The following is a 12,848-nucleotide window of genomic DNA, read 5'->3' on the forward strand; positions in this document are numbered from 1 at the left end:
TCCAACAATCTCTAATGCCGTTCTCTTTCTAAAACATAATTATAAAGAAAATATCACACCAGAAAACATATTTCTTTGTATATCTTGATTAAACAAATTCTTCTCTCTCCAGAACTCAAAATGGTTTGTCAATATAAAGTTTAAAAAATATAACATATCACACCACAAAATATACCAACTGGTGCTACTAGGTGCTTCAAAATAACAGAAATATTTTTCTTGTAGCTTGAAAAATCAAAATTACAGAGGGTAAAATAGAAATTGAAAGAATCTACCGACCACCTCCTCAAAAAGATCCCAAAAAGATAACTCCTAGGAATATTGTTGCCAAATTCCAGAGCTCCCAGGTCAAAGAGAAAATACTGTAAGCAGCCAGAAAGAAACAATTTGAGTATTGTGGAAAAACAATCAGGATAACACAGGATCTAGCAGCTTCCACATTAAGGGACCGAAGGGCTTGGAATATGATATTCTGGAGTCAATGGAACTAGGATTAAAACCAAGAATCACCTACCCAGCAAAACTGAGTATCATGCTCCAAGGCAACACATGGACTTTCAATAAAATAGAGGACTTTCAAGCTTTCTCAGTGAAAAGACTAGAGCTGAATAGAAAATTTGACTTTCAAACACAAGAATCAAGAGAAACATGAAAAGGTAAATAAGAAAGAGAAATCATAAGGGACTTACTAAAGTTGAACTGTTTTGTTTACATTCCTACCTGGAAAGATGATGTGTATGATTCATGAGACCTCAGTATCAGAGTAGCTGAAAGGAATATGCATATACGTGTGTATGTATGTATATATGTAGGCCATCATATATATAGACAGAGGGCACAGGGTGAGTTGAATATGAAGGGATGATATCTAAAAATATAAAATCAAATTAAGGGATAAGAGAGGAATATATTGAGAGAGGGAGAAAGGGAGAGATAGAATGGGGTAAATTATCTCGCATAAAAGTGGCAAGAAAAAACGGTTCTGTAGGAAGGGAAGAGGGGGCAGGTGAGAGGGAATGAGTAAATCTTGCTCTCATCGGATTTGACCTGAGGAGGGAATACCATACACACTCAATTGGGTATCTTACCCCACAGGAAAGAAGGAGGAAGAAGATAAAAAAGGGGGGACAATAGAAGGGAGGGCAGACGGGGGGGGGGAGGCAATCAAAAACAAACACTTTCAAAAAGGGACAGGGTCAAGGGAGAAAATTCAATAAAGGGGGATATGTTAGGAAGGAGCAAAACATAGTTAGTCTTTCACAACTTGAGTATTGTCGAAGGGTTTTACATAATGACAAGCATGTGGCCTATGTTGAATTGCTTGCCTTCTTAGGAAGGGGGGGGGAGGGAAGAGGGGAGACAATCTGGAACTCAAAGTTTTAAAAAAAGACGTTCAAAAACAAACAAAAAAAAAGTTTTTGCATGCAACTAGGAAATAAGATACGCAGGCAATGGGGAGTAGAAATTTATCTTGCCCTACAAGAGAAGAAGGGAAAGGGGGATGAGAGGGGAGTGGGGTGACAGAAGGGAGGGCTGACTGGGGAACAGGGCAACCAGAATATATGCCATCTTGGAGTGGGTGGGAGGGTAGAAATGGTGAGAAAATTCCTAATTCAAACTCTTGTGAAAATCAATGCTGAAAACTAAATATATTAAATAAATTAAAGCAAAAAAAAAAAGAAAAATCAAAATTATATTGAAGCAGCCTTTTATTTGAATTAACATATGTAAAGCTTTTTTATTAAAATGGAACATTAAGAAAAAAAGAGTCAAATAGCTTCTGCTTTAAATTTGTATAATAAGCTCAACACTTAAACTCATCTTGTTGCATTATATAAACTCTGAGATTAGACAACTGTCAAACCTAGTATAAAAATAAAAAGCTATACATTTCATATTATATATTTAGGAGTAATATTTTAACTTTCAGCATGCTGTAGATAATTCTCATAATTGGAAGGCTAAACAGTTAATATGTAAAAATATCAATAATTTAGTTGCTATAGGGTACAAAATATAATTAAACTATTTGGCACTTAACAAAAGAAATAATAAATGCCACCAAATACCATAGTTTTATGTGGAAATATTTTCATAAAGTCCCCTGCTAGTTCCTTTAAAGCCATTCTGATAAACACTTGCCTGAATATCATAATCACATTGTATCCCAATTTTCTCCAAGCAGGTCAAAGAACAATTTTAACTCACTGAAATTATAAGCAAAAGCAGGAACTATTTGTATTTCATGGATAAAGGAACCAGACCACAGAAAATTTAAGTGATCTGCCTTTTGTCACTCATCGGAATATTAAATAGTCTTTGTAACATGGGTTTTTAAGTTTTATCATCTAAACCATATAACTTCTGTAGTACATATTGCTTTGGAATGTAAAATTCAAAAAAAATTAATAAACACCTATCAATACAGGACATAACAATAGTTACTGAGGAAAAAAATTTAAAATGACAATTTAAGGCATTTATAATTCCTCCAACCAATATCTAAAATCCCTTAAAATCTGGCTCCAAAATAACTTTTAGATAGATTAATTTTAGATAGTTATAACTGCTCTTCACACTCTCTATGTTCATGGCTCTTCCTAGTATGTCTAGTATCTCTTAAATCTGTGATTTTATATAAGCTGTCCTCTATGGCCTAGAATGTTCTCATTTCCTCTGATCCTAGAATCCCTAGCTCTCTTTTCAAGGCATAGCTCAAGTGCTACCTCTTACAGGAGGCTTTCCTGATTCCTTCAGTGCTTCCCACCAATCCTCCTATATTACTTTAAATTTACTTAATTATCTGAATACACCTTATTTGCCCTCAGTAGAATGCAAGCAAGCTCCTTGAAGAAAGGAACTATTTTGTTTTTGTGTCTCCAATGCCTACCAACGTACATTTAAGTACTTAATAAATACTTGTTTAAATTGTATTATAAAATTCTATTGAAAATATTCTTTAAAAATATCTTGACAAATCCATTTTATTTTCACCAGCAGAGGGCTCCAACTGTTTGTTACAATTCATTAACATAAAAATAATGCATTTGGCCAGGAAGAATTTTTTTAAAAACCACATTCTTAGTGACTTGATTAACCATTTCACTACATATTTCTTATGATTAAGTATGCAACAAATTCTGAAGTCATAAAAGATGTGAAAGAATTATAGCAGCTCAAAAAAAATGGCAAAAACTGTTATAAAATAACATTTTTCTGTAAAGCTTTGAAGAAGACTGGGGAAAAAAAGGTCATAAGCTTTACAGTTTATGGTTAACTTTATTATATATTTTAATGTTTTACCATATACTTTTATTTATATGTTTACAAGTTTATCTAAACCTGACAGGCAGTATGGCACACCAGATACAGGACAAGCACTGGAGTCAGAAAGAACTGGGTTCAAGTCCTACCTTTGACACACAAATCACCTTTGTGACTATGGACAGAATCTAACTTTTCAGTGTCCCCAGAAAGTATCTAAGATTGTAAGCTACAGGCCATCTGTTCAACTGCATCCACAAAGGAAGTTAATGCAGGAAGTTCCCTATACGACTTTGTTCTAACTATCACCCCTCCCCCAAAAAAACAAAAATTGTAAATTTAATATTAAATAGCAATGTAACTAAGCTTATGTGAATGGCTAAAAATTGATGTTAACAAATATAATATCTAATCCTTTCCCTCTAAGGCGGTACCCTATTTATCCATTCAGTTTCATTCATTCTTCCTCTTACACGCTCACAGATGTTGGATACTCCGTTCTTCTGGCTTACCAGATTTATTGATACTCGTTCTTATCAATTTAATTACATTATAGTATTATTTCATTACATTAATGATTCAAAATTTACTTAACCATTTCTTTGTTGTTTAGGTTATTTATAGCTTTTTTGCCATTGAAACTGATGCTGCTACGAAAATCTTCCAACAGGTGACTTTTGTTTCATTCTTGAAAATATTCTGGAGTGTATTACCAAAAATGGAATGAGTGGATCAAGAGATTTAATTAGTTTTGCAACTTTTACTGCACACTGTCAAATTGTCTTCCAAAGACATCCTACCAGTTTACAACTCCACCAGCAACAAATGAATGTATATGTCTCAATAAGTCTGACAGCAATAAGTTTCCTTGTTTTTATTTTTACCAATTTGGTAACCGTGAACTAATAATACTTCAAAGGTGTTTTTAATTTGCATCTTTGATTATCACTGAGATTGAACAAAAAATGTTCAAGTGATTATTCAAGTGAAAATTGCCTCATCATATTCTTTATCTACTATCAACTGGGAGTTAAGTTTCCTTTATAAATTTTTAACAGTTCCTTAAACTTACTGTGAAGTTTTTAATGTCATATTTGCCATTTATTTTCCCAATGTATTCTTTTTCTATTCAACTATATTGTTCTTGTTGAAATTTTCGAGAAATCTACCTGGTTCCTAATAATTTCCTATATTTTTTGAATAGTCATCTCCCCATCACAACTAAGATAAACACATTATTCCATTTTCTCTAATCTTTCTTACCATTTTCATAGAATCCTTTTTTTCCCATGCTTAAGTCCACCATACACTGAAGTATATGGATATTTTTGCCATTTGTTTTTCAATATAAATTTTACTAGGATATTTCCTACCTCTGAATTCTTCTAGCACTTTCTCTGTACAATTGTTGGAGGTTTATATTCTATTTTGTATTACAACCGTTTGTGTACATGTCTCATCACACTTACTAAATTGTAAGCTCCTTAAAGTCAGGAACTGTCTTTTACTTAAAATCTGTAACTCCTCTGGACACTTATCACAGTGACCTGTTTTTGTGAATGAATTTTAAAGCTTAATATAATTTTTAAAAATATTTGTATACAAATGTTTATATATTTTTATATATAATATAAAGGATATAATTTTTTAAATTCCCTACTAAAGGGAACTCACTTCTAGGTAACCAATAGTTGACTATCTAAAATTGTAGAAATGTTATTTTGAAATTAAATTGGAATGGTAGTTTGAGCAGCTAGGATTAGAAAAAAGGTGATCTCAAACTTAAAGGGAACTTAGAGGTTTTCTAGTTCCATCCCATCATTTCACACTGAGGCCCAGAGAATTGAGGACCAGTGCTGGTATCAAATTCAACAGGGATTTAATAAGGGCCTAATACATGCAAGATGAGAGTCAGGACAGTATAGTGAAGAGAGAGCAACACTCAGAATCACTAAATCCAGGACACAAGACTCACCCCTAACAAATATTGACCTAGTGACCAAGAGCAAGTCATTTAACCTCTCATTAACCACAAGAAGCTTTCTAAAATTATGAACTAGGAAGACAGTCTACCTATCAATATAATCACAAGAACTGTACAAATATAACTGAAAAACACTATTTATGAAGACAGATCTAAATAACTAGAGAAATATATATTGCTCACAGGGCCCAGTCAATATAAAAATTACAATATTAACAAAATTAATTCACTTATTGGGTGTCATAGCAATCAATTTATCAAACTACTACTTTATAAAACTAGAAAAAATAATGAAATTCTTCTGGAAAAACATAAGATCAAGAATCTAAAGGGCAATAATAAAAAACATGAGAAGGAAGATTGCCTAACAGTATATCAGGTATCAAAGTATATATTACAAAGAGAAAATCATCAAAATACAGATTAGGTACTTAACATATAGAAGCAAACAAAGTGGTTTACTGTTAGATAAATCCCAAACCACTAGCTACTAGGGTAAGGACTCAATATTTGAAAAAAATTACAGGAAAGCAGTTTGGCAGAAACTAGGTATAGAGCAACATCTTACACTATATACCAAGATAAGGTCAAAATGGGTACATGATTTAGACATAAACAGTGAAATCATAAGCAAATTAGGAGAGCATGGAGTAGTTTAACTGTTATATCTATGGGTAAGGGAAGAACTTATGACCAAATGAGAGAAGATCACGGGATGTAAAATGGATAAAGGCAAATTAAAACAACTCTGAGTTACCACTGCATGCATATCAAAATGGCTAATATGACAGAAAAGGAAAATGAGAAATATTATCGTAGATGTGGAAAAAGTGGGACACTAATGCGCTGTTGGTGGAATTGGGAACTGACCCAACCATTCTGAAGAGAAATCTGGAACTATGCCCAAAGGGCTAAAAAAATTGTACATACCCTTTGACCCAGCAATTCTATTACTAGGTCTGTACCTCAAGGAGATCAAAGAAAAAATAAAAGGATCTCTGTGTACAAAAATATTTATAGCAGTTCCTTTCATAATGTCAAAGAATTGGAAATTAAGGGGATGCCCAAGTTGTGGTATATGTCTGTGATGGAAAACTACTGTGCTATAAGAAATGAGGTGCAGGATGGTTTCAGAAAACCTGGGAAGACTTACATGAACTGATGCAAAGTGAAGTGAACAGAACCAGGAGAACATTGTACCCAGTAACAGCAATACTGTACGATGATCAACTGTGAAAGACTTAGCTATTCTCAGCAATACAATGAACCAAAACAAATCTGAAGGACTTATGATGAAAAATACTACCCAATTCCAAAGAAATTGATGAAGTCTGAATGTATCTAGAAGCATACTTTTTTTTTATTTTCTTCATTTTTCTTGGATTTTTTTTAGTCTGTTTTCTTTGTAACATATCTAATATGGACATGTTTTACATGCTTGCATATGTATAATCTATACTGAATTTCTTGTCTTCTCAAGGAAGACGTAGGGAAATATAGGGGAGAATTTGGAAAGCAAAATTTTTAAATCAATGTTAAAAACTGTTTTTACATGTAACTGAGAAAAAATAAATTAAAAAATATCTAAAGTTACACTACTGGTTGAGGGAAAAAAAGATATGAATAACTGGATTCATACATAGTATTATTTTGTTCAATGAACTTAGAAATGTGAAGATATAAAAAAAAAAACAAAACCAAGAAAATTATGGAAAATAAGTCTTCTTCCCTCTCTCTAATAAATTTTTTTCTACAGAAAACAAGGAATTCTCAAAAAACACACCAAAACCCAAAATCATTGGGCTTTTTAAATCCTAAAATAGTCACATCATTTGCTCTTACTAAACAAATGGAAATACTAAGACTACATGAACATTTTTTTTTGTCTAAGAAAGAGTGTTAAAAAAAAAATCAACCACAAAACAGTATAGAAAAGAATCAGAAAATCAGAGCTTTTTTTTTCCTTCACCCTAAAAGCAGCTTTATAATTCATCTAGTCTACTCCCTTATTTCACACACAAAAAAGAAAATGAAGTTCCAGAAAAATTAAGTGGCTTGGTATATTTGAATACTAAAATTAAAAATCACATATCATAATGGAATTAAGGGTGAAAGTGTATTCACAGAACAAAACTTTTAACATATAACTTGACTGATATTTAGATGAAGTACTTACCCAATTTAATGTCTCCTTCCAACGTAAAAAGAATGTTGCCTGCTTTTAAATCTCTATGGATAATTTTATTTTCATGCAAATAGTTCAATGCCTCTAAAGTCTGTTTGCAAACTACTTGTATCTGGGATTCTGTTAATGGTCTCTCAAGCTCTATAAGAGAAAAGTACAAAATAGACATCTGTATTTTTCATTACTGAACTATTTATTTCCAACCCACACCTTTATCATTGTGACAGGTTTTTTAAATTTATATGTGTGTGTGTCATATGTAAATATAATAAATATTTAGAAGTCTGTTCTATTATCATTTATTATCATCTATTATCATTTCTCCATTTTTAAATATCCAAATTCTCCGAATAACAATATGAAAATAAAATCAAGGCAAGTCACTGACTTCCTATATTGTTTCAAGTATCAAGTACATCCCAAAGTTGCCAGGGCTTGTCAATGTCACCTTTGCAACTTCTCTCAAACATGCCCCCTTCTCTCTTCTGACACTGCTACCCACCCTGGTACAGGCCCTAATCTCCTCATGCCTGAACTATAGCAATAGCCTCCCAGTAGGTTTACCTGATACAAGTCTCTCATTACTCCAGTCCATCCTCCTGTCAGCCACCAAAGTAATTTTTCTAAATCACAAGTCCCATTATGTCACACATTCCCTACTGAATAAATAGTTCCCTGTCATCTATAATATCATATATAAATATCTGTTTGGCATTCAAAGCCCTTCATGACCACACACAGTCCTTCACCTTTCCAGTCTTCTTACACCTCGAAACCCGCCAAGAACTCTTTGATTCAATCATCCTTCCTCCTGTTCCTCAAAGAAGATACTTCAATTCTCAGTGCGGCCTTTTGACTGAATCCAAACTTCACAGAACAAATCCCCTTAAAGATTCAGTCAAAGGGCCTCACTTGAGGACCTAGAGGGCCACGGGTGGCCTCGAGACGACAGGTTCTTCACCCCTGATCTAGGCATTTTCAGGCCTGCAATGCTCTCTCACCTGATCTGCCTCCCAGCTTCCAAGTCCCACCTAAAATCCCACCTCTACAGGAAGCCTTTCCCAATCTCCCTTAATTCTAATACTTCCTATTTATCCCGTATATAGTTTGTACATAATTTTTTGTATTTTGTCTTCACCATTAGATTGTGAGCTCTTCAAGGGCAGGGACTGTCTTTTGCCTTCCTAGATCAACCCATCCGATGCTTTGCACAGTGCCTGGCACATGGCTTAATGAATGGTTACTGACCTACGACAAGGTAGGAAATAAACAACATGCAGTAAATTCTGTGCTTTCGTGTTTATTGAAAACAATAAAAGTGAGAAATAAAAAGAATAAGTTAATACTTACCAAGCATCACAGCATCTACTGCACCACCTGCACAAAATTCAATGAGGATCTGCATGTAAATAAAAGAACACAGTTCTGAAATTTCATTGGATAAAAAATACGAACTAAATTTTGAAAAATTATTAATAAAATTCAAAATAAGACTTTCATATCACAAATTTACATATGGTTACCATTAGCATCAAAAAGGCCAAAATCAATCTTTTAGAAGACAAAGCAATCTTACTATTAATGTAAAACAATTATTTTTCTTAATAAATTATCATTCCACTAAGCTTTCAATAAAGCTTGTACAGAAAGCATATACAGAATACTGCTTAAATATGGGAATATAGGAACATACTATTCTATTTAAAGTTATAATAATATCATTTTTAAAATGTTTTCAAGTACTACTATCTTGAGAGAAAATAGAATTCTAACATTTTAACTAGATTTTCATGTTTGGGTTGATGAAGTATTTGTTATTCTTTTAATAGTATTAACATGTAAACTTTGATGCTTGTATATTAATACATGTAAATATCCAGAAACTATATGAATTAATGTGAAAATCTAACTTAAATATGTAGTGACATTTATCAACTACCAGAAAGGTAAATGATTACAAATATCATGGCTGCTAAAATTATTTTAGCGAGCTAGCATGGTGCAGTGGATAGTCAGCTGGCCTCAAAGGCAGGAAGACCCCAGTTCAAGTCCTCTGTCTGAGGCATATGGGTTGTATGACCAGTTAGACAAGTTAGCTAAACTCTCAGGGTTCTAGGTAACTCCTTAAAGCTGTAAGTTACAGAGGAAGTGTTAACCTGTACAGACAAGTGAAGTTTCTTCACCTAGGAGTTCCCTATACCAATGAAATCACAGGTCCTGTCCTTATCCTTATCCCTTTACAACAGTTCCAAAAGAAAATATGAGTATCTGAGATGGAGGTAGGATTGAGACAGCGTGGTCCAGTAGAAAACACGAAGGATTATAATCCTTGGACCAGGTTCCAAATACTTGCTCTGATATCCCCAACCCATCTGACCTCGGATAAGGTAAATAACTTCTCCAAGCCTATTCATTATAAAAGGGGGCTTAGACGAAATGGCTTCTGAGATGCATTCGTATTCTAATTCTATAATCCTATGAGTTCATAGATACAGGAAACTCCCTGTGTGTAAACTCCCCACAAATTCATATCAGCAACTCTTAAAGTTTCCTGGGGCACTTGGAGGTTGAATAATTGTCTATGTTGTCAGAGGCAAGACTGAAATTCAAGTCTTTGTGATACATCATCATCGTCGCTACACTTACAGGCACTGTGCTAAGCGCTTTACAATTATATCATTTTGGTCCTCACAACAACCCAGGGTGGGAGAGGTGCTATTATTATTCCTGTTTTACAGATCAAGAAACTGAGACAGGCAGAGGTTAACTGATTTGCCCAGGATCATACAGCTAGTAAGTATCTGGGGTTGGATTTGAACTATCCACCATACATCATGCTACCTCTTAAATATTTCTACACATACACACGCACACACACACAAAAAAATACATACTCTGATTTAATTTGTGGAATGCCTAACATATCTATTATTTAAGATTTTTGGCATTTTGCTAGTTTTGTACAAATGAGTGGGAACCGTTAAAATTAACCATTCTCTACATACTTTTCATGAAAGACAGTGTTATTCACAATGCTGTGAGGTGAACAGAACAGGTGGTAAAAACACAATTTTACAGGTTAAAGATACTATGTTACAGAGATATGAAGTAATTTACCAAAGATCACATTATTAATAAGTGGTACAGGTGACATACTAGTATATTCAAACCACTAGACTACACTTGTTGACTTTTCCATGTTAGTTTGCCCCTATCTCTAAGAGGAATTTGCAATAAACCAATAATGCATTTAAAACAACAGTCTTAATTAGACTAATGCTTGGTCCCAAGCCAGGAACTGATCTGCTATTTTCAAGAGCTGAGTAACAGACATAATGAGAAAACTTAAAAGGTCACCTTGTCTACATTCCTTTCTCATTTCACATTTAAGGAAAGAGAGTGAAATGACTAGCTCAAGAACCTACAACTAAGTTACTGTTAGTATTAGTAGAGCTAGGACAAAAAACCAGCTTTCCTGACCGTGTAGGCCAGTACTCTTTTCACTAATAGTACATTATTAGTACATCAAAAGTAACCTTATACAGCCTATTTCAAGCCTATTATTTACAAATGACATATACAAAAATACACACAATGTGGAAGAACAAAAGATCCAGAATATCAAGGGAATTAATGAAAAGAAATGCTAGGGAAGGAGGCCTAGCCATACCAGATATTAAACTGTATTATAAAGCAGCAATCATCAAATCTATTTGGTACTGGCTAAGAAATAGAGTGGTGGATCAGTGGAATAGGTTAGGTACACAAGACACAGTAGTTAATGAATATAGTAATCTACCATTTAATAAACCCAAAGGCTCCACCTTCTGGGATATGAACTCACTATTTCACAAAAACTGCTGGGAAAACTGGAAAACAGTATGGCAGAAATTGGGCATAGACCAATATCTTACTCTATATACCAAAATAAGTCAAAATTGGTTCACGATTTAGATATAAAGGCTGATACTATAAGCAATTTGGGAGAGAAGGAAATACATCACCTGTCAGACTTATGCAGAAGGGAAGAATTTATGACTAAACAAGAGATAGAGGGCATTACAAAGTGCAAAATGGATAATTTTGATTACATTAAAATGAAAAGTTTTTGTACAAAGCCAATGCAACCAAGATTAGGAGGGAAGCAGAAAATTGGGAAAGAATTTTTACAACCAGGGTCTCTGACAAAGGCCTCATCTCTAAAATAAACAGGAAACTGAGTCAAATTTATAAGAATATAAGTCACTCCCCAAATGATAAATGGTCAAAGAACAATTTTCAGAGAAAGAAATTAAAGATACCTATAGTCAAATTAAAAAAATGTTCTAGGGGCAGCTACGTGGCGCAATGAGTAGAGCATCGGCCCTGGAGTCAGGAGGACCTGAGTTCAAATTTGGCCTCAGATACTTGACACAATTACTAGCTGTGTGACTTTAGGCAAGTCACCTAACCCCAATTGCCCTGCCTTCCCCCCTCCAAAAAAAAAAAGTTCTAAATCTCTATTGATTAGAGAAATGCAAATGAAAACACCTCTTAGGTATCGCATCTCTCCTGTCAGATTGGCTAACATGTCAAAACAAGAAAATAATAAATGATGGAGATGATGTGGGAAAATTGGAACACTACTGCATTGTTGGTAGAGTTGTGAACTGATCCAACCATTTGGAGAGCAATTTGGAACTATGCATAAAAGGGCTATAAAAATGTGCATACCCTTTGACCCAGCAATACCTCTTCTAGGGCTATATGCCAAAGAGATCATACAAGGGGAAAAAGGACCCATATGTATAAAAATATTTATAGCAGCTTTTTTGTGGTGGCAAAGAATTGGAAATCAAGGGGATCTCTCCTGTCAGATTGGCTAACATGTCAAAACAAGAAAATAATAAATGATGGAGATGATGTGGGAAAATTGGAACACTACTGCATTGTTGGTAGAGTTGTGAACTGATCCAACCATTTGGAGAGCAATTTGGAACTATGCATAAAAGGGCTATAAAAATGTGCATACCCTTTGACCCAGCAATACCTCTTCTAGGGCTATATGCCAAAGAGATCATACAAGGGGAAAAAAGGACCCATATGTATAAAAATATTTATAGCAGCTTTTTTGTGGTGGCAAAGAATTGGAAATCAAGGGGATGCCCATCAATTAGGGAATGGCTGAACAAACTGTAGTATATGAATGTAATGGAATACTATTGTGCTATAAGAAATGAGGAGTAAAAAAAAAAAAAAAAAAGAAATGAGGAGTAGATGGACTCCATAAGAACCTGGAGAAACTTATATGATCTGATGATGAGTAAAGGGAGCAGAACCAGGAGAATATTGTACACAACCACAGACACATTGCTTTTGTGATTACTAACTATATTAGACTTGGCTCCTCTCAACAATGCAAGGTTCTAAGACAGC

General features: G+C 34.1%; 1 protein-coding gene across 2 annotated transcripts in view; it reads right to left on the minus strand.

Moving 5' to 3' along the window:
• Positions 1-12,848, minus strand: part of SLK (STE20 like kinase) — a 77,512-nt gene that overhangs the window by 43,326 nt on the left and 21,338 nt on the right. For both annotated transcript variants that reach the window (XM_036737231.1, XM_036737232.1), the window contains exons 3-4: positions 8,784-8,832; positions 7,425-7,574 (exon numbers count right to left, since the gene is read on the minus strand). In XM_036737231.1, the coding sequence (XP_036593126.1) occupies positions 7,425-7,574; positions 8,784-8,832 (199 nt within the window). The remainder of the gene's footprint in view (positions 1-7,424; positions 7,575-8,783; positions 8,833-12,848) is intronic.

This window comes from Trichosurus vulpecula, chromosome 8, assembly GCF_011100635.1.
Source record: "Trichosurus vulpecula isolate mTriVul1 chromosome 8, mTriVul1.pri, whole genome shotgun sequence".
Taxonomy (NCBI): domain Eukaryota; kingdom Metazoa; phylum Chordata; class Mammalia; order Diprotodontia; family Phalangeridae; genus Trichosurus; species Trichosurus vulpecula.